Below are 25,251 nucleotides of genomic sequence, written 5' to 3' on the forward strand. Positions count from 1 at the left end.
ATCGGTAGGAATACAGATAAATCGGTATTTCTGGTCACTCTGGTTATGTTCTATCACAGCTACTGTTTACATTCGCTCTCGTAACGCAACAAACAACAGCAGATTTTCACTTGCCAAGTGAAAAGTTAAATAATTTCCCTACCGCAGGCCGGCGTGTTACTGGCCATGCTTGGGCAGCTGGTACGCCGGGGCAGCCGGTATCCCCGGTGCGTGTACGCCGTCCATACACGCACAATCAAAGTGGACAGTTCAACCAAGCTCGGGTTCCCGTGCGCTTACACCGACGAAGAAACGAGGAAAATTCTCAACACACTCAACGAACAGGACGTGGAGGAGCTGTACAAGTAATTTTTGAACGCATTAGATTCATTTGTACCACTTCTCTTTAATTATTGCAAACACGTTGTCGCCGTTGTAGGTACAACATCTCCAAGTACCGGCTGAAGAAGATCGAAGGATGGCGCAAAAAGTTCGGCACCTTTCTCTCCCTGGAGCAGGTGCTCGAGCTGGACGGGTTCGGTGTGACGGTGTTGCGCAAATTTTACGACTCCATCGTGCACGGCCCAAAGGAGGACGCCGTGGTGGCGCCGAAGGCCATCAAAAAGGACGTTAAGTTCACGACGCCCCTGCTGAGCGCACAGATGGTGCCGAAAATCAACAGCTGCGTGTCGCTGTACGTCGGGCTGGACTACGTGACCTGGGCCCACTTCAAGCTGGCGAAGGAGCAGCCCACCGCACTGGCCGGTTGGAACAGTTACAACATCAGCGATCGCAAGCTGCACATCAACGAGCTAATCCGCAATGTGTCGCAAATCAATCGCCTCATCCCGGAGGCGGACGTGTACGTGGTGGAAAACCCACCGGTCGCGCAAGCCTCCGCCATGGGCTCGGCCGTACAGACCAACATCAACGTGCAGCGCTCGCAGCTGATCGGTATGCTGATGCTTATGCTGGCCAACAGGCCGTCTCCGTTTACGGACAGTGGCGCAAATCAGCCGACCGATGGAACCGTCAGCAGCAACGTGTTCTTCCTCAAGCAGTACCTCTCCGCCCGGCTGTTCGGTATCTTCGTCGGCAACGAGCGGGTATCGTCGGAGGAGGTGATCCGCTCGATCATGGAGCGGCAGCTCGCACCGAACGAGGAAGTGCTGGAATCGATCCAATCCCGGCTCGTCATACCGTCCGGGCTGAAGATTATCTACGAAGAGAACGACAGTGCGGAGCGCGAGTTTCTCGGCCAGTCGCTGCTGCTCGGGCTTACCTTTCTGCGACTGTGCATATTCAAGTGCGAGGACAGTTTGAAAATATTTAGAAGATAAACCCTTAACGCGTGCCCCCGCGTGTGATAGTGCGATGTGGTAGAGGAAGATAGAGAGGCATAAAATGTATTCAAATCAAACACAAACACACTTGGATATTTATTAGCAATAAAAGGGAACCATATTCAAGCGAACACTCGTAGGTTCCTCAAAATTACTTCCGCTTTCCTTTGCCCTTCCGGCCACGACCTTTGCCACGCATCTTGCGCTTCCTTTCCGCGACCGAACGCCACGCACGCTGCAGTACCTTTGCCGCCCGGTTCATCATAAACGCTTCGATCCGTTCCTCCTGCTCGCGTATCTCAATCTGACGCTTCTCCTCCATTGCATCAAAGTACCTGCCAAGGAAAAACAGTTCAAACACACACACACATCTCTTCTAAACTTTCCCCAGTACCGTACTTTTTCTCCTGCGGATCGAAGATGTTGCGCTTCCAACGGTTGTACTCCTGCTGGCGCGTGTTCAGCTTGGCCACCAGCTCCTTCAGCTCGTGCGTCCTTTCGCCCGCATCCTTATCATACTTGTGCAGCCACATTTGAAGCTGATTGGTAAGCTTCAGTTTCTTCAACCGATTCGTTTTCTCCACCGTCAGATCGGCCTGCAACTGTTGCTGGTAGGTCTTTTGCGTGCCGGCCGCTTCCTCAAGCAGATTCTCGTACCGCTGATCGCTTCGTTCGAAGTAATGGTACATCTCACGATCGGAATCATCCCTAATGAAAAGAAGTGAAGGAGAAATGGGTCTTCCAGGTCGTTAGGGAACAGCCCAAAAGAAACGTACTTACATGAATTTTACGATATTGTCACGACTCCTCTCGCCCAACTCTTCGTACTCCTGCCTGTACCGCTCGATCACGGCGTACTTTTCCTGCACCGACTCCTCCAACTTTTCCTTCTTCATCACCAGTATGTCTTCGATCTTACGGATTTCCTTCTTGTTGCGCTCGTTCCGCGTCCACAGGCGGTGTAGTATCTTCTCCTTCGCCAGGTCCTTTTGCGCCGTCAGCTTCATCTTGTTGATCGTGAACTTCCTGAACTCGCGTATGTTCGAAAGAAAGCGACGATAAACACCGGGAAGCTGTCGGCGGCATGAAATCGTAGTGAAAGGAGTACAGTTTCTTCTGGTTATTTAGTACCAATTACCTGCTTCACGTGCCCAACCGTCGCTGCGTGCAGTTCCTTCTTGGAGAGAAGCGTCGCCAGCTCTATCAACTGTCCGGAGGGAATCTTCAGCTCCTCAACCTGCAAGTTAAATGCCACCTCAATCAATATTGAGCCCATTTTCCTGACCCTTGCTTCCTTACATCGATATCGTCCTTGGTCATCGCGGGCGTAGTATTGGACGCAATGTACTGGCTCAGGAATTTGATCACATTCTTGTCGTCCACATCGAAGCAAGCGTCCAGCAGGGCTTCATTTTGGCAGATGATTGGCAGACAGAACAGCACCTCAAGTGTTTGCGTCATTTCGCCCAGGATCATGCCGACCCGGTTGATCTGAATGTTAAACTCCACCTTCTGGAGGCTTTCCGGATCGTACGAATCGTACTCCTCCTCACCGTGTGCCATTATTTCCGACGTTATCTTCTCCACCATTGCCCTCACGGCGACCACATCCTCTTCGGAATCGCCGGCACAAACCGCCTCAAAGCTATCGCCCATAATTTTAATGTTGTTCGGACCTCGTCGCTGAAGCTACTGGAAATGTCTTTAGATGAAGAGAAAACTCCCCCAACAAAACGGTTTACAAATTCCATAGCAGCCGTGGTTGTAGTTATAGCAACGGATCATGCGCGTACTAAAATTTTGAACCTTTATTCGACAAAAAACTCCCTCAAAAGGACTCACTTCTTCCCCTTGCCTTTCTTCTTTCCCTTCTTGGCGTGCTTTATGTCGAGCGTCCGCTTCCACGCCCGCTGCAGCACCCGTACCGCGTGCAGTTTGCGCATTTGCTGCACCTTCTCCTCCGTTGCGATACTCTCGAACACTCCAATCTGGTCCCGCAGCTGGCGCAACCGTTCCTCCTGCGGCCGGAACACAGTGTCGCGCCACTCGTCCAGCCCGGCCACCTTTTCCTCCAGCGCCCGCAGCGAAGGCATCGGTTCGCCAATGAACTTGTCGTACTTTTTAACCCACAGCTGCAGCTGCGCGTCCATCTTGGCGATGCGCTTCTTCTTCTGCTCGTGCTTATCGAGCAGCGAGAGATAATCCGGCGTGGTCTCAAAGTGTGGCTTACTGGCTAGCTGATTCTGTAGCCGTTGAATGATCCCGTCGCCGTCCAGCTTCATGTCCACAAGGACGCTTTGTGAGGCAGTGAGTTGGTCCTCCATTTCCGCTGCACTGCGCTGGTGAAGGCGCCGACGTTGGGCCACCGCTTCGTTGGCTTTCCGTTCGCATTCGTCAATCTTGCGCTGGAGTGACTCGAGCTTACTCTCTTGCAGGGCTATCATACGGCTCCAGCGGAACGTTTCATACTCGGCCCGGTTCTTGATTGTCACTCTGGGGCTTGGTGGACGCAACAGTGAGCTCTCGCCAATGATCCGGACATGTCGTATCACTTCTCCTGCAAGCTGAGTGATTGGATCATCGGCACAGCATCCCGCTCCTTTGGACTTTGTGTCCAAATCTCTCAGCATGTGTTGAAATATCGTGTAATTTTCATAACCTTGAGCATATCCAACCAAATTCCTCCAAGCGGTTTCTCCATCCTTTGGACTCTTTTTAAGATATGCTTCTACCCTTACAAACGCTTCCAAATCGTTCAACAGCTCTTCGAAAGCTTCCTCGATGCGCTCTTTCTGGAGTGTAAAATCTACATCCTCTTCTAATGCCGGTTCGTTCTTCAAATCAAGGATAGAGTCAAAGCTGGACATGGTTTTTGACTACTGGAGAATACCGTTCCAAACCCGTCTACTGTTGAACTGTGCACCGCGCGTGCCTGCAACGGTCGCCAAGGAAACCCCACCAGGTGGCTCCGTTGTGCGTTGTCTTCAAATAAACAATCCTAGAGGAACAACGACAGTGATTGGAACTGTTCATACCGAAACAAGCTCAATTATTTAGTAAAAAGTTAAAAGTTAGCACAAAAATATATCCAAAATGGGAAAGAAAAAGGGAGGGAATAAAAATAAGCTGGCCAAAATGTCCGACGAAGAGCGGGCAAGGTACTTGCAGCACCGGGCCGATATGGAGGAAGAGGCCAGACGCCGGAAGCAACAACTTATAGCGACATTCATGAAGGTAAGTCACAGATTTTCAGTAAAAAAAAAATCGTACTAAACAATAACTTACTATACTTACCCCCGAAAAGAACAAGCTGAAAAGGGAGGATGCGTTTGCGCGACTAAATCTGGCCAAAATCAACCAAGAGTGGCGCACCATTCTACGCAACATCAAGTGCAAAGAGCTGAAGGAGGAGGTGGAAGCGGTGGAGAAGACGTGCACCGAGTGCATCGAGAACAAGAATGCCGTCATCAAGCGGCTGCTGTGCGATCTGGACGAGTCGGAAGATTTGTACTCCACCATGCTGCATGCGCACATGGAGCGCGTGGAGAAGATCATACGTAAGTAGGCGCTGGACACGCGTGTACCAACGTGTGTGACCACCCTTCCATACCTTCCTTCCGTACGCAGGCATTCACAACGATCGTGTCAACTTTCTGACGGAGCTGTACGAGCTCGATAAGAAAGAAATCATCGACAACTACCAGCGCGAGATGGAGCTGTACAAGCAGAAAAAGTTCGAGCTGCAGAAGGACCTGGAGTGTGTGTTTTACGGGCTGGCAGAGAAGGCGCGCACCGACCGACTGCGCAACGAGGAGGAGCACATGCTCAAGAAGGATGAGCTGAAAAACTCGGTAAGTAGCGATTCTGTCATCGAATGAATGTTTTATTGCCCTGCTAACGGAGTTGCTAAAAAAAGCTGGTGCGCCGTGTGCTGTTTAAAATGATTCGCCAAACTATCGTCTAAAACATAGCGGAAGTCACACTTTCCCAATCGTCACAGTTCGTCTCGAACCGGTCGCTCAAGCACGTGACAAAGCGCATCGAATAGTCGCACTTGTCCTTTAGCCGATTGTCCAGCCCGAGCATGTGGAAGCACTCCTGGATCGAGTCGACGTAAAACTCGCGCAGCTCGTGCTCCCGGATGTCCTTCGTGATGACGTGCAGCACCTTGTGCTTCTCGGGAAACCCGTCCGCGTTCGTTGCTTTCATCTCCTCGAAGAAACACTGCATCAAGCAGGCCCGATCGCGTTCGATCGTGGAGGAGGAGGAGTTCCCACCGCTCCGTGTTCCATTGCCACCCTGTCCCGCTTCCCCGTACTGGGGCGAAGCGCGTCCGTTGTAGGAATGCTCACCCGCCGACCCGGAAGACGACGAACCCGACGTTTGACCTCCGTAGTACTGCCGTTTGCGTCGGCGGTGACTTCTTCCGTAGTCGCGCATCATCTGTTGCTCCTCGTCGTTGCGATCGCGCTGTCCCCACTCGCCCATCGTTCTCGCTCGATCCGGCTCTCCGTTGCGACTCTGCTCTCTTCTGCTGCCATCCATCTGCTGCCATCGGCCACCCTCCTCCGGTCGGTTCATCCGTCCCTGTCCTCGATCGTTTCCATCGTAGCGCCGATCGTAGTACACCTTGTTCGATCCTCCCTGCCTTTTGGGCTGCGAGCTGCCTTGCCTGCCGTTGTCGTCGCCGTTGTCTTTCTGCTCGTTCGACTCGTCCGATGCCGATGAGTCATAGTCCGCGTACTCGTCACTGCTACGATTCTCCGACCCCGCGTTCGTTATCTTGTTCATGCACGTCCGCACGATACGCTTCACGTCGTCGGCGCTCGGTCCTTCACCCGTGCGACAGCGCAAACCTTCGACCGGCGCAGGAGACGTGCCCACCAGCAGCAGAAGCACTATCGCACCACAAATGCCAACGGTGACTGCTCTGCCAACACACCTTTTCTGCGGTGTGTTCTCGTCCATCTCCGTTAAATGTGTTTCAACATTTCGCTTCTGACTCCCCGAACTACCTGATACCTGATTTCTAGAGCTACTTCATCGAAGTTGGACGAGTCGGTACGGGTTTTATACCTCACCGAGCGACCCACATTTGATGGACAGATCCATCGGCCAATTGGTCTGTCAGAATGCGCGATAACAATGCGATGCCTACAGAGTGGACATGTTAATTGCCGTCAGCCTTGAGATGCCACACATATCATGCCATGTACACTGTTCACCTGCAACTCCCCCCCTAACCGCTGTACCTTGCATACCTTGCAGATGATACTGAAGCTGGAAATGATCACCAAAGAGCGGGAGCGGGAGATGGAACGTCTGTGGAAAGAGTTCCAGCGCGTACTCAACGTCTACCTGCGCAACACGGAGGAGTACCGGAACGAGTACAACACGCTGCGCGACCAAGACTCGAGCGACACCAAGAACATCCAGGACCACTACGCGGAGGTAGCACGGCTGAGCGACCAGATAGCGGATCTGCGGCTCAAGCTGGCCACGCTGAAGGAGGAGCACGACTTTAACATGAAGCAGATGCAGAAAAGCAAGGCCGAGCTGCAGTCACGCGTCCAGAACCTCAAGCAGGAGATGGAACTCGGTACCCGGCTTGACCGCGAGCAGCTGAAAACGCTCGCCGTCTACAGTAACGACGCCATCAAGCATCTCCAGGCGATGCTGAAGAAGGTGAAATCGATCTACCAGATCGCGAGCTTCTGCAAAAAGTATGAAACCGAGTCGGAAGATTTGCTGCCCTTCGTCCGACGTGCGAACAACGAAACCGCACAATCGGAACAGCCGGCAGCCGGCGAGCGAGCGCTCGTCCCTGTCGCCACGTTGGATCCCACGATGGAATCGTTCAAGCGCGAAGTGTTCGACACGGCGGAACTGTTCGAGAGTTTCTGGATGCGGTTCAACAAAGCGCGCATCGATGTGGCCTGCCTGCGGGAGGAAAAGCAGCAGCTGATCGATCGGAACGAGCAGCTGAAGGCGCACCTGAAGGATTACCTCATCACGGTCAACATGAACAGCGGCGGGCCGGTCGAATCGAACGCCGATCTGCTTACCAAACGTCCCACCTCAATGAGGATCGAGAAGCTGGTGCGCGTCGACGAGGAGGTGATCGTGCCGGAGGGAACTCGCAAGGCGGTTCGATTCCGAGCCGGTGGACAGCAGCAGCGGCGGCCGGTGACCTGCATCGAGGGGAACCTCAGCAACGCCATTCGGAACGAGCGGCTGCTGGAGGTGCGGGCGAAGTCGTCCGAAATTTACTCCATGGTCCCAAACAGAGCCTGAGCGTGCCGGAGTGTGTCAGATTTCAGTTAAACTTTTATTAAATAAATTCTTCCTAAGCTTACGAGGGTTTGTGTGTGTATGTGGAATGGTGTGATTAGTGCTTACACTATAGAATACGTAGACGCCGTACCAAATATACATCGCATACATCGAAGCATACATTGAAGCGTGTTGCAAGGGGCGATGGATGACTTGGTTCTTCTCTAGCTAAACCGATGGGACGATCTGGTGCCGGCTACGAGCACTGGTCGATCGGCCGCGACGAACGATTGCGTCCGGCGGATCATGAACTCCCCTGCGCTGGTCCGGTAGGTGGGAGACATGGCCTGCGGGAGAAAGAAAGCGAACGTTTTTTACATAAATCGGAACAATCTCAAGCGCTTCCGGCTACCAACCTGCAGTTTTGCCTCCACGATGCCCTTGTTGTCCTCCGACAGCTGTATCTTCTGCCGGGCGAGCTTCAGCTCCCGGTCCAGCCGTTTGCGCTCCTCCTCCAGCTGCCGCAGCATCCCTTCCGCCTCGAGCAGCTTCTGCTCGTTCTCCTGCTGCCGATGCTCGAACTCCATCCGCTTCTGGCGCTCCTGTTCCAGCAGGCTCTTCTGCTCCGCCTGCAGCTGCTCGAGCTCTTCGCGCTTTTCCCACTCCTCGGCCAGCACGCGCGCCTGCAGCGCCCGCACAATCTCCTCGTCCCGCTTGGCCTGTATCTCGTCCTCCAGCATCTTCTCCAGGCACAGCTTCACGTCCTCCAGCTCGGCCACGCGGCGCGAATCCTCCCGGGCGACGGCTTCGTACTGGCGGGCCTGTGATTCTGCCGCCAGCCGGGCCTGCTTCTCGCGCTCCAGCTGGACGTGCGTTTCCTCCAGCCGGCGCAGATGCTGGCTGCGCAGCTGTTCCTCTTCCCGGCGACGGCGCTGCTCCGCTTCGCGCTGCTGCTTGCGCCGGTTCACCGTGTCGCGCTGGAACCCTTCCCGCCCGGTCGAGTACGTGATCGCTAGCTGGAGGGCGGCGATCCACTGCAGCCGCGTCTTGTGATCGGGCGTCCCGAGCTCGTACGTCCGGTCGCCCGACACGAGCGTGAAGCGCTGCACCTTCTCCTGCTTGCCCGAGCTCGGGTTGCCCGCCGGCTTCACCATGAAGCGCGAGTCCAGCACGATCGTGCCGCAAACCTCCCGATCCGCTGGGTGCTTGTAGTAGGACAGCTCGCACGGCTGCAGCACGAAGAAGTACTCGCGGAACGTCGGCAGCACGTAGCCACGGCGCGACAGGTAGCCCTTCTTGATGACGTCCTCGATCAGCGTCTGGTACATGTCGCCGATCGCTTCGCAGATCGATTCGCGGTAGTCGTTCACCTTGTCGTAGTTCTTGAAGCGCAGCATCTCGAGCAGCTCGCCAAACTCGAGCGACTCCTCCGACGTGCGCAGGTAGTCGTACTTGCCGTCGCCGTCGTAGTTCAGCCCGAGCGCGTTCAGCAGATGCTTGATGATGATCAGCGCCTCCATCGGGTGGATCTTGACCGTGTAGAGATCGGGCTCGGACGCGTCGGTGGACAGGTCGGCCACGAGACAGAATATGCGGAACAGCTTGTACACGGCCTCCTCCGTATAGTACTGATCGTTGGCCGGGAAATTCATCCTGCACACTAACCAACAGACCTAGCGGATGATGGAAAATGGGTACATTTAGCTTGTAGCAGCCTTCCTTTAGTGTCCTCTTATCTTACCTCATCGATTTTGGTTTCATAATTGCGCAACGCCGCCAGTGGCAGCTCGTTCGACACGCCAGCAAACACCTCCTGCGCCAGATAGTACCGATAGTGCTCAAAGTTCAGTGTTGCCGTCGACCGGAAGTGGTCCAGTCCCCGCTCCACACCGTACAGATCGAGCAGCGTTGCAATGTTAGCCGTTAGCACCTGTTGCGAAGAGCCAAGCGAGCAGGAAACGTTAGACAAGGTTTTGTTGTTGTGTGCATTAAACGTGACACGTTGGTGGCAACAGCCAAAGGAGGAACGTTAAATAAATAACAAACTTCTAAAACCTATTTTTAAGCATCTAAACGGTTCATTTTCAAAATAAAAAGCACTACGGAACGGAACTAGGAAGCTTTGAACCAGGGAGAGTCAAAACAATCTAAAACGTTTAGTTTTAGCAACTCCGTGAATGGTGTTGTTTGTCGGTCGGTTTTTATTACTTCCTCGTGGGTCGGCTAGACGTTTTACAACACCCTAGAGGTGCCAACAATAAACAAAAAAACCATTTTCAAACAGCTTTTACAACCTCCATTACGCTCGGATGACTTCGGTAGGAAAGTTCAGAAGTTATTGGGAAGGTATATTGAATCCAATCATTAATAAACGAAGGGATGGCCTTTTAGTTTCAATAGTTCGAAGACAACACTCACCTTCAGCTTCGATTTGCTCACGAATCCGTCCCGGTTCTGCTGCAAAGCATTGAACGCATGGCATATACTGTTGGTAACGTTCTTCAGCAAGGTCGCCATGATGATTCACTGTGTGTTGTCAGCACTCGCCGTTCTTGATTGTTGAGTCGGTTGAGCTTCCTTTCCTTTGCCTACTGCACCGTTTCACAAACTACACTTGGTGTGTCTTCTTTTGCAGTAAAATGTTCACTAATCGTCTCTTTTCTTTCGGCGGACTTAATTATCGTTCCGTAATCGTGTCACTGTACCAACTACGCGCGCACTACCGACAGCGTATCGCACTCGTCGCCACGCACCAGCACACTGTCCGACGAGCGCATCCTCGCAGCACCGATCAACGCTGGAAGCTGCTCCGGCTGCACCAATCGGGCGGACGAGTGGGGCGATATCTTCAAGCCAGCCGATACGAACCTCGCGCAGAACTCAGCCACAGTCACAACACAGTCGGTCGGGCACCAGTGTGCTTTTGCTGTTCTTTCGGCTGCTTTAGAGAGGGTGGCAACTCCGAGCGCAACCCCTTATTCTCATGCGTATGCGTACCTAAAACACGAGCTCTGGCTGCAAGATTGAAACGATTAGAGGTGAAGACATTACATCGATTTGCCAACCCAGACCCCGCTCGTCCGATTGTTTCGCCTCCCACGGCGCGAACAGTGGGCGCCACGTGCGGTGCCTCGGGGTTTTTCCCACCCATTATCTTTGCGAAGAAGCGCGCGCTACTAATTTCACGCATTCATAGCCACTAATCAGGCTCAGCTGCACGAAGAACGTGAAGAGATTATCACAATAACAACAACAGCTGAGTTCGGCCGGCCCCTGTTGCAATTGCAGTTTTGCAGCTGCGCCAACTGCATCCCCTGCGCGGCCTGTGTTTGTGTGCATATTTAGACATTGCCGATGTGAATGATGTCACAAGGGCGCACATATTTGACGAGACATTTGATACCGAAACAATGGCGCGTGTGAGCGCGCACGTGCGCGTTTTCATCAATTGCGACAAAGGCAGCGCGAGTCGTCGAGATTACCCATTGCAAACAGGTACAACATGCAATTAGCGTCATATGTGCACTTGAAATTGATGTTTACAAACACTTTTTGAAGCATAAAAGTCGTTCTATTAAATCCTCCAACCCTTTGAATGTCCCTAAAAGCGTCCTGGAATTACACTGTACGGAACTAATTCTAACACTTATAGGCAATTAATCTCCCAACATTGTAACGATCTCTGCCCCGCGATCATCGATGAATCACGGGTTTGCCCAACTCGGATCGATAGAAAACAGTCGCGGACGCGTTCTCGGACGGTATCGATCGCCTTTCTCTCCTTTTCCAGCGCTCCCGAGACGCAAATCGGTCCCGTTTTCAATGTTTGATTTTTGCGTGCTGATTAGTGCTGCCGACCAAACCCGCTACCCACACCATATTAGGCGAGCTCTGGCTGGCCAGCCAGCCAACAACTTGCGGGGATGTGTTCAATCGTAACGCTTCTTAATTGCTAAACACCATTTCGCACGCCGACCATTCGCCGTTCGCTTTCCCGGTCCGTGTCCATGTGGTCCCCAACATTTCCTCCCACGCGACGACAATCGCGCTGCTCAAAACCCGTGATTATAAAACTCACTCAACTCTCCGTTGTGCGTGTACCCAGTTAAGTTTTTTTGTTGTGATTTTTTCTTCTTTACAGATTGCGAGAGACATGCCGAGCACTGGTTGGTTCTCCTTAGCTGAGCAGCATTATTTGGACAGAACGGCTTTTTTTTGTTAATCCAGGGACGAGCCCGACCTCTGATCCAGATTTGTGGCAAGCCCAGAAAACACCCGGACCATTCACACGCCGAAAAAGAAATGATCGCAAGCTGGCGACATAACGACACAACGCGATTCATTAATTTCAGTGCTTTTCTGTCGCCATTTTGGAAGCGAATCGAACCGGGGTTCGCACCTTGCGCCAAGAAACGCGCAAAAAGAAAGTGCTGTTCCCCCGCGGGCCCCGCAAACGAGGACGCATCGTCCTCATGGCGATCGCGTTGCGTGGGCGATCGTTGTAATATTAACGATCGATCGATGGTCGCGCCATCAATCGGCTTCCACTGGCCATTTCCAATTGAGGAAATTGTCCCCGATTTTGTTGACGATCCGTTTCGAAACACCTTCGAAACTAATGAACAAAAGAGCGAAAGATATTGGCCCAGTTGTGCGCTTGGGCAGCTCCGCTGAAAGAGTCTTTGTTTTGAAATCGAATGACAAACTGGTATCACGGCAAACGGGATTCTACCCCCATCCGCGGAGCTCCAATAGAATTAGCTCGCATTAAATATTAACAACGACAAGATCGTCGCAAGATTCGATCAAGCCAGAACTTCTTCCTCTCACGCCCTCAACTCATATCAAGCGGGGTTGGTTATGAACTGCCGAACGTCTAGGATTTAGGACGTTCGCCATCGGACCAAATAAGGTTCGGACGTGTTATTTGCATGCAAAATCACCGATACTCCCCTTCAAACCCCACCGAGGAGCAAAATTGATCGTTAGGCAATTAAAACAAATGATCTCTTCCATTTCCGGCTGCAATCAACGTGCGGCGCGTGTCCTTTTTGTGCCAACGGAATATCCAACTCTCCCAGTCCAAATGATGCGTAGTAACCTTGTGGCAAGTTATGCACATTCGGACAGCTCAATCGAGGATTAAATATGATATGATATCACGAACGACACAAGTCTGTTGCGTGTTTGGCAACAATCTTGTCCTCTGTAAACGGATGCTCTTAAACGATCTCATCAACTCCACCGGGTGGGTCATTAGCATAAATACCGCCGATCGTAATGTCTCGCCACTTTGGGAAACACTCCAGGTGCGGACCTGAGCTCTTAAGCGTCGGCGCTAGAGAAGCCGCGATCTACAACGTCGTGGTCGACAATAAAAATGCACTTGACATTCGTGACTAATAAAACACCGCCGCTCGGAATCCCATTTGTAAGACAGGCGCCACCGAGCAGAGCGACGAGTCCCCCGCCGTGGATCGATCCAAATATGGACATTTCTTTATCAAAACTCACCGTTCGCGGCTTGGCAAACGCGACCGACCCATCATCGCACATCATCGGACTCTCGGCGCTTCGCCAACAACAGAATCGGACAACTTCAGACAAATCTCTGGGAAGTAGGAGGACAAGGAGGTGCAGCAGACAAGTAATAAAGCAGCCACAAACGGCTGCTCCCCCCATCGGCGGCAGCACATTAAGCGGCTCCAACTGGCGGCTCCAGCATCATAAACTTAATCCCTCCCCTCCGATCGACATCGGTCGGTAGAGATTAATAGTAAAGCCGCGGTACCCCTTTACGCTGCGGCCATATTCTAATGAGATCTCCTCCTCCTCCTCTCCTCCCGCTCGACAACGACTTCCTTGTGGTGTCCGTCAACTCCCAGCCACCCTCCCATGGTAATGCGCAATTATAAAACGATCCAGTTTTGAGCAATGTTTGCGAGTGCCGAGTGCCCAACCAAACCGATAGTGCGCCCCGGCACAAGAGCGTCTATAGAATACGGTACACACTCCAGCAACCGGTTCTAATGTGCCCAGCTAAAGGTGTGCCCCGTAGGCGGCCCGTCGCTGTCCGTTTTGCTTAGGTCCGTCCATGGCAATGACCGAACAATACACGGCTACTCCCCGGGTAGCTGAGGTGGGTCCTCAACGGCGCTCCGCCGCCGCAGCGTGAAGAGAGTGCCCAAAAAAGGTCACCTTGTTCGCAGCAGTAGGGCCTGCCGGCGAAGGGATCCGAAAAGGGCCGCGAACGATGGCCAAGGACGCGGCTGACAGCACAACGCCGACGCCGTATGCCCAGATGAATGGATGCGCGCGCCCCACGTCAATGTAAACAAACGCTCTTCCGTAATTTCCGCACGCGCGACTGAGTCGGAGTTCAAGCACAAGCTGGGGTTCTCTTCCTGACCTTGACCGACGACGCCACCGCCACATTGTCGCGCGAAGCTGAAGCTGGGAACGAGTTTTTATGCCCAAATATGCTCGCGCCCACCTCCGCTTCGGGGCACATTCTTCACTTCTACCGCTTGGTTTTATAAAGGGGGAGCTGTAGCAGTACCTCTTGCCGATCATTATGAATTCCACCAACTCTTCCAAGCGCACCAACTGCCACGATCGCGGGGCACCGGACCGATCAAGACTCAGGGCCCAAGTGTCAAGTTACAACTGCCAACTTGGTGATGGTGTATCACGGGCGGCCCGCTCCCTTGGCGGAAGGCAGCGTGTGAGATAAATTGCCCGATCACGATGTGTCGTGGCCAAAGCATAAACCAAACGAGCGACACCACGCGGCCGTTTGGCGCCGTTTTACGACCGACTCGGGGAAGGCGCCCCCGCTCCAAGGGATCCAGGGAACGTTCTTAAACATTGCCGATCGGTTCGGGGACATTCGCAAGTCCACACACGTGTGTGCGTGTGTGTTTGTTTACTGTCCCCGATGGTCGGTAAGATAAGCACCTTGATCTTAGCATTAAACGTAAACGATACCTCAGTCAGACAGTTGATCCGAGTTGTAGCCCCAGTGCACCCAGTGCGATTGGGTGATGGGATATTCAACAGGTCGTGTGCGCTTCTTCGTACAACAGCAGAGCGGGGGGGAAAAGTGGACGGAAATACACCAGCACGCGTCATCTTACGCGTTGTCACAAGTGCATCCAATGCAATGTGTTGAAATATGAATGGTGATGATCGTACGATCGTGAACACAAGGGCACTAGGGTCTTTGTACCCGGGGAAGTGCTAGAATGGAGACAACAGTGGAGCTACCTAAATCTAGGTTAATTGAATTTCACCAAACGACAATTCCTGACAGTAACTGGTCTTTGTGCTCACAACTTATCACATCGTTCACCTAAGACCCGCTCCTCAACTCCCCCCAATTAAGATCTCCATCAGTGCCTCACACTTCAATGCCTTCCGCACGCACCCTATACTTATCTCCCAAGTAGCGACGACAACCACAAGAGTTCCCCCCTAACACAGGGATTGGGTTGAGTGTGTTGCTGTTGTTTTTTATCAACGCCAGGAAGCGTTGACAACCCCACCGGACATTATCGCCGTCGTGCGAGACACCTCGCGTCAATCACCGTTCCCAAACACCTGAGATAATTGAATAATTATCTGACACGCAATGCACGCGTCGTCAAATCAAAGGCAGGCGTTAGTGGCGTTCCCCTTAGCAAGACTCTGAGCACCGCACCGGGGGAGGAAGCGGATATCTGTCGACGATCAAAACATTACGATCCGCTGCGTGGCGTTAGCCTCCGCACACAAGAGTTCCCAGTTCCGCGGATCATAAACCATGTGCCATATTAGGTAATCTCAACCTGCTGGGAAGGTTAGTGGAGTGTGTTGTTGTTGTCTAGTCATCGTTTGACTACCACCACCTTCGGGACGACCGGTTTCAACCAATCAACAACACAAAGCCAGTGTGTGTTGGTTTGGGGTCTTTATTTACCATAGGTTCATGGGAGACTCGAAGCGTCTTTTCGGCAAGCGACCCACCAAAGAACTCCTCTCTAAGGGCAAAAAAACATAATCAAACAGTCCGTTTCTTTACTGCTGCTTGTAGGATAGTCGCCCAACAGCTAAGAGCCCCAGAGTATCAGACACTTTACAGCCCCTGGCACGATCTTCTACCTAGCACACCCCGAAAGGTAGCAGCAGGAAGTCTACAAATGATGCCGTTTTCGATGGCACGACCTGCGAGGGAGAGACCTTCAGTACGGCTTCGAACCGGGCGAACCCCAAAATGCGCGTGATTCATGCGCCACCCCGGTCGTCGGTAGGCCCCAAAAAGGAGACCCCCGAAAAGCCTACCACTGCCTGCGCGATGGTGCCTCGCAACTTGTTGTGACACCGCGGTGACACATTCGGAGCCTGGCTCGGTTGTGACAGCGAGCCAGGCGCCGCCGCATAACGTTTCGATTGGAGTGGCGAGGCGACAGCACACTTTTGGAGGTCGATCGTTCCATTTCCAGCTCGTCCAAAGATCGCCTCTCTCGCTCTCTCTCCTCCGCGGCCGCCATAATGCTCGTGTTGTGGTGCGCGAGTGTCACGGACGGTCACGGATCGGCATTTCGCTCGGATGAATGAACTCATTGAACCGAAACCGATACTTTTCTTCCGACGAATGTGATTGACCCTCTCCGATACCCGCTGGTGGAGGTATTTGAGACATTTTTTAAAGGTGTCTCGAGCGACATCTCGTTAGTCAAAGGTTAGGCGCACGGAATTTCAAGGTTAAAAAGAGATATCTTTAGAAGTCGCTGCACACGGCGTTGCCTAAAAGCGGAGCAAAGCGAAACCTTAATAAAGTAATGAAGAAACTTTCCATCTGCTTGATTCTACACTCTCGACGACTCCGCCAACTTCTGACGATGTAAATTTAATCAATACCCTTCTGTCGAGGGGGGAAACCATTTTCGCGTCCCTGCGCACTAAACACTATCATTTACCGCCAATTCCATTTAACGAGTTGTTTGCTGTAGCTACTACGCACGTCCGTATCAAGGTGAAAATAAGACATAGAGCCGACCGGAGCTTAATGATCGGATCCTCCCAGTTACACACGGCCTGACGTCCCAAAGGATCACGCCTTAATTGACCAGCATAAGGGCGATGCTGCATTGCAGTAATCATTTAATCACTGGCATTCGGTGCTGATTGCAATGTGTCGTTCCCGGGTAAGGCCGCCAGTGGAAGGGTAAATGCATCTTTTAATTCCGAGCACAACAAACAAACAGTCAAACAGTCGCGAATCACACGGAGCAGCGCGAATGGAGCGAATGCAGAGAAGAAAAAAAAAGACGCCAGGCGTTTGCGATCTAATTACGCGCCACACGGCATTCTTCGGCACGCGAAACGCGATTAAAGCTCGTTCGTGGCCGTTTTGCGAAGGTCGCCGCCAAGGCCTAGTTCCCCCGAAGTAGCACACATTGCCGGTGTACGACGGTGGGGATGTTGATCCTTGTGGATGGACCGCTGGTTCCGTGTCCGTCGCTGGTCTTTGTTCCCGGACCCGTCTAGAGAGGGATATGGGTTATTAATTCGTTGAAGTGTGGAATGTTCTCCGTCTCGCACTCCACGTCCTCTTCAGACAGGACATTCCATACCATTCCTGCCATTAAGGTGGCTCAACTTTCTGCGCCGTCCGTCGACTCGAGTGGATCTTTGTATCTGAAACGATTAACCGAAATGGGGCAACAAGAAGGCAACAGGCCTCATTCAACACGATAAACAAACACACAAAAACTGACCAGCCAGCCTCTGTACGCCGTCTGGCCCGTGCGCAATAAATCAATTTGCAGGTCGAATGTCGTATGCAGCTCGGCGTGTGTGTGTGTGTGGAGGTACTTTGATCAACATACGGTTTTCCGGTTTACCTTGTCACTATCATGCACAGCCTAGCATAAACGGTTTCTATAGAGTAGCCTGGATGGGGTGAGGGAAGGTAAAGCTTCGCGGTCGATCGCGCTCAGGCCTGTCAAATTAAAAGGATGCTTTGCGGCGGTACGCGGAGTGGCGCAGACAACAAACCCCGCGCCTCTCGCTCTCTCTCTGTTGAAGATTGGTCTAGAAGAGTTTAAAAGATCCTTCTTCCTGCACCGTCCCAGCCCGGAGGACGGGCGGCGGCGGTTTCTGTCGATCGCGACTCAATGCAAAATTCCAAACCCCGTCATCGGCGCAGGAAATAATCTCGCAATGTGCAGTTTTGTCGGGTGTTCGGACTTTTTTTAAGCTTATTTGCTTTCGATTTCATTTCTTGAGACATTTTTTGCTTCTCGTGCGCCGCCAAATGCACCACTCTCTGTCTCTGTCGGGTTGCAACCAGCGCAACATTGTACGGTGTGTCTAGACAGGACGGCACTCCCTTCTTCCCGTCCACTGCCCGCCGTGCGGAGGGACCCAGCGTGTGTGTTTCCAATTCCGCCTCTGCCTCGCCGTGATCGCACAAACGAACACGCTCTGACCAAGGCGCCGAATAAACATGCACGCACGCAATATGCAAACCCCCGAGCTGCACGTCCAGTGATTCGATCGCGATGATTCGATCGCCGAACGGCGAGAGGTGCGAAATGAAAATCCCCTCATCCTTGAATAACCGCGCTCAGAGGTTTCATTGCCCTTTTCGGGTAAGGGGAGCAAGGGAGCGAGCGAGATTCGAAACAGATGGTGGTGGTGGTGGTGGTGGCGATGATGATCGTCGAGGATCGAGCCATGAACCGTGCGGTGGCCTTTGCTGCCATTCTGCCGCTGAGCCTGCTGTTGTGCCCACGAGATGACGAAGATGACAGGCTGTGGCTGACTCAAAGAAACGGTGGTTGGAATGCGCTTTCTTATCGTGCCGCGCGCTCTGCCCCATTCACCAGCGCCGGGGTAGATAAATTGCCCCACGCTTTTGCCCGTGTTTGCCCATGTCAGTCACTCACGGCCCAAGGGCGAGCCCGAAGCCACTTCTGCGAATGCAATTTCTTTCTGCAAACGGCACGTGTCCTTCGGTGGGCCGGAACAAATGCCACAACGGATGCGGAATTGATGCACTTGTGGCTCCACCAGTACGGAGAAGGGGGAAGCGATTCAATCTGTAACACTTTGGTCCAATAAAATCAATCAACAGCTACAGAGATTTCCCCAAACCAATGGAATTGTTTGAATGCCTCAGTGAGAACTAGAACGTTTCGCTAGAAAGCTATTACACGATCAATGGAGAACTTCCTCAAGTGCTGTTGGTTGAATGAGCAACAGTTTGGTTTGTCTTTTAGCAAACAAAAAAGCAACTCATTCAAAAACAACATTCCCATCCTCTTTGATAAGCGTGATGAATGGAAGAAGAAAAAAAACTCACAACAAGCGACGAAACCCCCGACGCGCTCGCTGAGAAGCTTTCCATGCCATCCTTATCTTAATGCAATTCATTCGAGAATCGCAAGACGGATTTGCATTTTGCAAGCACCGACCCGGACTGGCCCGGTTGTGTCGCGTGTGCCCGTGTGTGGGCGAAGAGGTACACGGATCGGTTCCCATTAGTCAAGAAATTATGAAATTTGCAAACCAGACGCGCCCAACGTGATGTTGTTTTTGCTGACCCCCGTGGGCATGCCTTGACTCAGATCGCCTTTGCCGATGGCTGCGAGGTTGATTAAACTTGGTATGATATTGCTCCGAATCGGACAGGGTACACGGTGCACTTAGCTGAAAGAATGTTCCAAACATTGAGTAATTGCCACTTTCTTCTAGCTGCACGTACTGATTATCTGTTCCTTGTGTTCTTACGATGTTTTCTCATCGATCGTGACACAATCTTACAAACAGTACACACACACACTCAAACACACAAACACGTCTTAAATGATAAGATAAAAATGCCATTCCTTCACGCGGCAAGGTAAGTAGTTAACGAGACTTTGTCAATTTGTGACACTCAATTCGAACTACACGCACACCCCGTTCTGAGCTTTGTTTGCTTGAAAAACCCCTTCATGGAACACCTCCCGTTTAAAAACACATACACAATAATGGCTCGAATTTGCAGTGATCATCAACTTTTGCAACGACACCAGAGCAGCAAGCGCCAGCCAGCCAAAAGCCCCCGACCGGCGGCTCAAGCACTTCAATTCGTAAAACGCACCCCTGGCACGAACAAACAATACGCTCAACAACCCTCTCTCCTTCTTCTCCTATCGCACCAACTCACTCACTACACTAAACAGCGGCAAACGAGAAGTGCGAACCGTTCAAAACCGCGCTCAGATTCAAACTGAAATGTCGCGTGCGTTCTCTGCCGCCTGCAACGGTCGCTCGGCCACGGCGACGCACACACGCACACACGAGGCGTATGAATCATACGAACCCGCGCGGGTACGATCGTTCCGGCAAGTGCGCGCACCGTCCTTTGTGACGATCGTGTCGCACGATCATCATCGTCGTCGTCGTCATCGATCATCGATCACACGAAGCCGGGGCCTTCCCTTCGGGCCCTTCGGTGCTGACGTATGGCAGGTGACAACCGAAATGGATGCGTCATACCGCACGTTCTCCACAACACAAAACCCGCTAAGCGCAAGGGCCCATCCTTGAGGGCGGCAGGTCACGGGATGTACGCACCGATCCAAACGGAGACGCACACGTTCTAAATCCCTTCCGTCCTCCCTCTGTCTCTCTCTCTCTCTTTCGGTAGGGCTTTTAGATAACGACCGATAAACAGTGAAGCGAAAAGGCAATCAATCCAACGCGTACATACCTCTAATATGCGTCTGCGCTTCCAGTTTTGACCCTTAAAAGGGTGTTCCCCGCGGGTGCGCCCTTCTCCCTTTGCTCTTCTCGTCGCACCAGAATGCCGGTAAAGCCGTTTCGCCTTCTACGAAAGAAAACCGAGAGAAAAGCCATCACAAACAGGTTTTTGTTTCCGCCGCCGCCGCCGCCGCCGCGCGCACACCTAACGCCAACTGGCCCGCTGCACACTTACCGGTTGGAATGGTCGTCGGCACGTGGGTAATGGATGTCGCAACTGATACCGCGCCGAGGTGGGTCGAAACGTTCCTTCGTTTCGGGTTTCTGCGGATGCAAAATGTGCGCTCATGTTTGCATTATTTTTAATTATTTTCCCGTGCCGCACTCTGCTGCAGGCACGGAACGAACATCTACTGCAAAGGTGGGACAGATGCAGAGCTCTCGCCGACACTATGACTCACGGACGGGTTCTTTCATAAACGTTACATAAAACACACACACACACACGGGACACGAGCGGTAATCGTTCCATTAGTTCAGAGACGGACGAACGTTCGCCTTTTGATTTGTTGTAATTTTAAGATAACATACATATCATATTGGATGACCCTCGTCGTTCTGGGAGAAGGGAGAGCACAGACACTGGAGACATTCTTTCCCCAATTCTGATCCCTTCCTCACGCCCAGGACAATTACAAATGACTTAGAAAACGCTTCTTCTTGGGGACGTAAAGACGCATGAGCCATCTCTCTCTACCTCTCCGAGGGGGAGAGTGGGGATAATGGGAGTTCGTCACTATTAAGTGGGCTTCCGCCGTGTGTCTCACACTTCATATTTAGTTTTCAAATGGGAATTTTCGCGAGCTCGGTTCGATAATTCGGTTCTCTACGTGCATTGACAGACGATTATTTCTGAGTTATTTTTAAATTCTTGTGTAATTAAGTGTACATGGAGTTCCGCTTACATCCAACGCTTTTTTTTTGTTGCTTTTTCTCTCTGATTTGTGATAAGATTGTATTATTCCTCTAACATGTTTAGTTTTAATTTTTTTTGTGTAGTAGAATGTACGGCGTCGCATTCGGCGAATGTGTGTAAAATAGTGGAGGAGTTCTTTTCTAGTATTCCGTTGCTTTCTAACTGTTGCGTTCGGTTATCAAATTTTAGAATCCTGCATACGACGAACATCGTGAAAGTTTTACACACCAATAATTTCTCTCTGCTACACACATATTATTAAAAACTATTTTTCCTGTAGCGTGTGCGATTTCGTTTTATACTTAGTCCTGTGGTTCAACTCTCTCGCTGACTCGCTTTTCTTTATGTTGTCTACCCCTCTGTCGTTTGGCACGCATGATACGCGTTCGTTTCTTCATAAGAAATAATCGTCAACCAAACGGAAAAGCAATAAATAGTTCATAGGGAATGGTTTCCCATCTTGGCAATTAAATAATCTGCATAGAGGAAGTTGTTACAACTGGATATTAATTCATTAGCGTAGTGTCTTTTCTTGAATTGCTTCTAATGCTATCGAGTGTGGGAAATTATCCTGGATATTGGGATTTACGACCAACTTTTCACTCATTTTGTACGTTCGTAACTAACTTAAACTAACCTAGTGCAAAAGAAAACCCTTCCTTTTATCAATTAAAACACCACTGAGAAACACACAAGCGTTATACACAACTTACAACCGTATCAAATAAATATAAATCTTTGCATCTGTTCGCGAACTTCACAAACAGATGCACACACTACCTTCCGTTTCGTTCTGTCACTCTGCTTGCAAGTATTAGAAGTAAACTTAGTATAAATCACGGTAAACGGTACAACTAAATCCACCAAACCGACACCTTCGGGTGTCAGAAACAGCCGGTGTCGCAGGATAAGAGCAACGAAGCATAATGCTATTGACAGTACGCCAAGAAGCACATTTCTCCGATCGTATCGATGCAGTCTACAACTTATACAAAAACACAGCACCAAACGGTCGCCTAAGGAGCGAAGAATATCTTCATGCACGCGACGAGCTAAATGGAACACACCTGAATGTGGTAAGTGGTTTGTTCTCGATAATACCAAATAATGAGTCCATACTAAGAAACTCAACCCTACCGTTGTGTAGCAGTGCAAACGGAGCATATAAAAACTTACACCCATATCTTGCACACCTACTAATCCTGGCAGATTTCTCTCAGTAGCGAACTGCAACGGTTCCTTCTTCACGCTCTCTACCTGCAGCAGCTTTCTACTAGTCGGCGTATCATGGCTGTGTCGGTTCAGTCGCTGCAGGCAAGCAGCTTGCACAGGGTAACATTGAGAATGCCTTCGTTCTATCCTATCGTTTGGCGGCCTGCTACTACCGCCCGCACACGGGATCAACACTAGGGAGAGGCAACACTGATCTGAAACTCTACGACCGTTCGCAGATATGCGAACAACATTGCGAATATGCATACGGTAGATTATAGTGGTACGAATAAGAGTAGTTACGAGACGGGCGAGAATCTGCTTACGTGTCCAGTGGATTAAATGTTATATCAGCAGGATCGGCAACCGAGCGCAACCTTCATCCTGCCCCGGTCGCTGCTGCTGGTGCCGCTTCGACAGATGATTATGTTGATAGGGATGCATAGCACACGTCCACTGCTGTTGCTGCTGTTGCTGCTGCTGCTCCATCGAGTCGTACCGGGCGTCTGGCCGGTACAGATGATCCAGCGCATCCCGCTGGTACCAATTGCACTGTATCGCGGCGTGTGGATCGCTGCTTTCCCGCGGCAACAATTGTCACCTGGCATCGGATGCGCAGGGAGTGGCTAAATTTTTGGCCGCTCCACCAGCTGCCGTCGAAGGGCCGGCAGCGCCTGCTCCGCCGCCGCCGCCACCACGATGAGAGTGATGATGCAGATGACGCTGGTGCCGGTTGCTATGGTGGTGATGGTGGTTGTTGTGCCGCCTATTGCGACCACGGTGATGATCGTTCTGTCCCGAGCAGCACGGACCAGCGCAGGCGTCCGGATCGTCATTCGCATCACCATTCACCGGTTGAGCATTGTTGCGCTGGCGTGCACCCTTCGAGCTGGACGAGCTTTTGGCCTGCTGTTGTGCGTTGGTGCCCTGCTTCTTACCTGCAGGGTGATTATTTCCGGGCGCCCTAGCTTCGGGCATGACACTGCCAGGGTTGTTGGAAGTGTCGTTCGTGCCTTTCGGAACCTAAAAGTCAATGATGCAGCAGTTATTGTTTCCATAGTCCGTGTTGTTCCCCTCTCCGCACGCTCTGCTTACCTCTCCATTCGGCGATTCTGTTCGGATCGCAATCACGTTACCCTCTTCCGCCTCCAAATCGATGATACCGCCGCGCCGTTTCTGGTGCATAAACAGCCGGTTCATTTGTGCCTGCAGCGACTTCAGCTCATCGGTCACCTGGAATCGGGGCGCACTTTCCCGTTCCGCCGGTGGACGGCAGCGCATCAGCGGTTCCACCTCCACATCGATCGGTTCCCGGCACACCGGGCACTGGGCCTGGAACGGTTTCGCTTCCTTGCGCTTCCAGATCGGCAGCTTCTCGATCTCCTCCTCGTAGTTGCGCTTCGAGGCATTGATGTGGCACGCTAGGCAGTGGCTGTGCAGATAGTGATAGCACACCGTCTTCGTGAACTCGTCGCCCTCGAGAAATCCGTACAGACAGATCACACACTGGCCGGACGGCAGATTGCTCTCCGTCAGATGCTCCCGGATGATGTCGATCAGGTCAAACACGACCGGCTGGCCAAGCGACTCGGTCAGCTTCTGCTGTACGGCCCGTTCGATCAGCCCGATAATGTTATCGTCCAGTCCGCGCGGATTTCGCAACTTCACGTTCGGGCGCACATCCGGGTAGCCGGCCGAGGGTAGCACTTGCAGCGTGATGCACACGTACTGCGATTCCAGCTCTTCTCCGACTGTCGGAAACACGGTCGTTTCAATCAGCTCCGGAAATCCGCTTCAGTAGGTTGAAAGAAAGCAAAAAGAGAACAACACACACATGAGATGAGAAAGAATCATGTTGTGCAACAATCGAGGCACCTCCACCCGTCGTGCCGCGGCTTCTCCACCGAGCAGTGAGCGGAAGGACACTGGCGCAAATCAATAATTCCAGGATATCACCCTCATCTTACCTTGCATTCTTCGTAATCTGTACGTCGTCCATCAGAATCGCTTCCAATGACTCGACTTCGTCCAGCAGACTGCGGAAAGAGAATACAAATACGAAATGTTTATCAAACCTGGACGTGCAGTTTCCTTTTACCAACAGCAAGCTTTGCCAACCTTCCCACGAACGGTTTACGCCCTTTTACGGGTAATTAAACAGTACACAAGGATTAGCAGGAAAGTGATTGCCCCTTCATTGAACTCTCGCCTTCGACGAAATTGCAACCGATCGATACTTACGCGTCCATCCTGAAAAATCACGAGGCCGAGTTTTCCACCCAAAGCAAGCCAAAACCGACCAGTTTTAGGGGGTCTGGTGGAACGGTCGGTGATATTACAGCACGGGATACACTTTTCCTACGCCTAGCACAAGAAACAAACACACTTTTCCGACGATACTGCACGGCAAGCGGTATCGAAAATAACCTGCCCGTCTCTGGTGAATGTGTGTGCACTTTCAACTCATGCAAAAGACCAGGTAACGCCATTACGTGCTCGATTGACAGCTATCCTTCGTGATTGTACAGATTTGACATTTATCTGACAGATGCGCGATTTGAATAGCTGTTGTTGTTCGTTGTCGGCCGTTGCTGGCGATACAATTTCTTCAGTTGTGGTAATTAACGGTCTGCTTATTTTCCTCCCATTCTTTTCGCACAATAAAGATTTGAATCGAAGGAGACAAAATAATATAACCGCAAATCCAGTCTGATCGACAAGGGAGGACTCGCCAAT

At 51.8% G+C, this 25,251-nt stretch overlaps 6 protein-coding genes across 12 annotated transcripts; 2 read left to right on the forward strand and 4 right to left on the reverse strand.

Annotated features, from left to right (window-relative positions):
- Positions 1-48: 48 nt before the first annotated feature.
- LOC120957150 (uncharacterized) lies at positions 49-1,476 on the forward strand. Its single transcript, XM_040379197.2, has 2 exons — positions 49-344; positions 419-1,476. Exons 1-2 carry the CDS (start codon positions 166-168, stop codon positions 1,317-1,319), a joined length of 1,080 nt encoding a protein of 359 aa, XP_040235131.1. The 5' UTR covers positions 49-165; the 3' UTR covers positions 1,320-1,476.
- LOC120957147 (dynein regulatory complex protein 10-like) lies at positions 1,460-3,014 on the reverse strand. Its single transcript, XM_040379195.2, has 5 exons — positions 2,622-3,014; positions 2,461-2,559; positions 2,103-2,395; positions 1,722-2,030; positions 1,460-1,657 (listed from the first exon to the last, which is right to left on the reverse strand). The coding sequence occupies exons 1-5, from the start codon at positions 2,976-2,978 to the stop codon at positions 1,474-1,476; spliced, it is 1,242 nt and encodes a 413-aa protein (XP_040235129.2). The 5' UTR covers positions 2,979-3,014; the 3' UTR covers positions 1,460-1,473.
- Positions 3,015-4,397: 1,383 nt separating this feature from the next.
- Positions 4,398-7,625, forward strand: LOC120957146 (dynein regulatory complex subunit 2). Its single transcript, XM_040379194.2, has 4 exons — positions 4,398-4,556; positions 4,627-4,879; positions 4,950-5,173; positions 6,591-7,625. Exons 1-4 carry the CDS (start codon positions 4,416-4,418, stop codon positions 7,614-7,616), a joined length of 1,644 nt encoding a protein of 547 aa, XP_040235128.2. The 5' UTR covers positions 4,398-4,415; the 3' UTR covers positions 7,617-7,625.
- On the reverse strand, positions 5,171-6,377 carry LOC120957152 (general odorant-binding protein 71). Its single transcript, XM_040379199.2, has one exon. The coding sequence runs from the start codon at positions 6,288-6,290 to the stop codon at positions 5,283-5,285; it is 1,008 nt and encodes a 335-aa protein (XP_040235133.2). The 5' UTR covers positions 6,291-6,377; the 3' UTR covers positions 5,171-5,282.
- A 6-nt stretch (positions 7,626-7,631) lies between the features above and the next one.
- LOC120957145 (differentially expressed in FDCP 6-like) lies at positions 7,632-20,750 on the reverse strand. 7 transcript variants are annotated; one of them, XM_040379188.2, is made up of 6 exons: positions 20,563-20,750; positions 20,338-20,454; positions 10,014-10,610; positions 9,337-9,525; positions 8,012-9,268; positions 7,632-7,942 (listed from the first exon to the last, which is right to left on the reverse strand). In XM_040379188.2, exons 3-6 carry the CDS (start codon positions 10,110-10,112, stop codon positions 7,820-7,822), a joined length of 1,668 nt encoding a protein of 555 aa, XP_040235122.1. In that variant the 5' UTR covers positions 10,113-10,610; positions 20,338-20,454; positions 20,563-20,750; the 3' UTR covers positions 7,632-7,819. The 7 variants fall into 7 exon arrangements, with proteins under 7 accessions (XP_040235122.1, XP_049465158.1, XP_040235124.1 ...); XM_049609201.1 differs by lacking the exon at positions 20,563-20,750 and having other exon boundaries at positions 20,338-20,510; XM_040379190.2 differs by lacking the exons at positions 20,338-20,454; positions 20,563-20,750 and adding an exon at positions 19,796-19,874.
- A 103-nt stretch (positions 20,751-20,853) lies between these two features.
- Positions 20,854-24,988, reverse strand: LOC120957148 (E3 ubiquitin-protein ligase RNF25). The gene is made up of 4 exons (XM_040379196.2): positions 24,757-24,988; positions 24,483-24,551; positions 23,611-24,307; positions 20,854-23,538 (listed from the first exon to the last, which is right to left on the reverse strand). The coding sequence occupies exons 1-4, from the start codon at positions 24,762-24,764 to the stop codon at positions 23,113-23,115; spliced, it is 1,200 nt and encodes a 399-aa protein (XP_040235130.2). The 5' UTR covers positions 24,765-24,988; the 3' UTR covers positions 20,854-23,112.
- Between the last annotated feature and the right edge of the window lie 263 nt (positions 24,989-25,251).

The sequence above is a fragment of the Anopheles coluzzii genome, chromosome 3 (assembly GCF_943734685.1).
Source record: "Anopheles coluzzii chromosome 3, AcolN3, whole genome shotgun sequence".
Taxonomy (NCBI): domain Eukaryota; kingdom Metazoa; phylum Arthropoda; class Insecta; order Diptera; family Culicidae; genus Anopheles; species Anopheles coluzzii.

Excerpts from the sequence above, each read along its gene's own strand:
- LOC120957150 (XM_040379197.2), top strand. The coding sequence starts at position 166 with ATGCTTGGGCAGCTGGTACGCCGGGGCAGCCGGTATCCCCGGTGCGTG. Across the intron at positions 345-418 it reads GACGTGGAGGAGCTGTACAA|GTACAACATCTCCAAGTACC; the intron begins GTAATTTTTGAA and ends TCGCCGTTGTAG.
- LOC120957147 (XM_040379195.2), bottom strand. The coding sequence starts at position 2,978 with ATGGGCGATAGCTTTGAGGCGGTTTGTGCCGGCGATTCCGAAGAGGAT. Across the intron at positions 2,396-2,460 it reads CGGTTGGGCACGTGAAGCAG|CTTCCCGGTGTTTATCGTCG; the intron begins GTAATTGGTACT and ends TGCCGCCGACAG. Across the intron at positions 1,658-1,721 it reads TTCGATCCGCAGGAGAAAAA|GTACTTTGATGCAATGGAGG; the intron begins GTACGGTACTGG and ends TTTCCTTGGCAG.
- LOC120957146 (XM_040379194.2), top strand. The coding sequence starts at position 4,416 with ATGGGAAAGAAAAAGGGAGGGAATAAAAATAAGCTGGCCAAAATGTCC. Across the intron at positions 4,880-4,949 it reads GCGCGTGGAGAAGATCATAC|GCATTCACAACGATCGTGTC; the intron begins GTAAGTAGGCGC and ends TTCCGTACGCAG. Across the intron at positions 5,174-6,590 it reads AGGATGAGCTGAAAAACTCG|ATGATACTGAAGCTGGAAAT; the intron begins GTAAGTAGCGAT and ends CATACCTTGCAG.
- LOC120957152 (XM_040379199.2), bottom strand. The coding sequence starts at position 6,290 with ATGGACGAGAACACACCGCAGAAAAGGTGTGTTGGCAGAGCAGTCACC.
- LOC120957145 (XM_040379188.2), bottom strand. The coding sequence starts at position 10,112 with ATGGCGACCTTGCTGAAGAACGTTACCAACAGTATATGCCATGCGTTC. Across the intron at positions 9,526-10,013 it reads TGAGCAAATCGAAGCTGAAG|GTGCTAACGGCTAACATTGC; the intron begins GTGAGTGTTGTC and ends TCTTCGCAACAG. Across the intron at positions 7,943-8,011 it reads TCGTGGAGGCAAAACTGCAG|GCCATGTCTCCCACCTACCG; the intron begins GTTGGTAGCCGG and ends TTTCTCCCGCAG.
- LOC120957148 (XM_040379196.2), bottom strand. Across the intron at positions 24,308-24,482 it reads CAGATTACGAAGAATGCAAG|CGGATTTCCGGAGCTGATTG; the intron begins GTAAGATGAGGG and ends AACCTACTGAAG. Across the intron at positions 23,539-23,610 it reads CAGAATCGCCGAATGGAGAG|GTTCCGAAAGGCACGAACGA; the intron begins GTAAGCAGAGCG and ends ATTGACTTTTAG.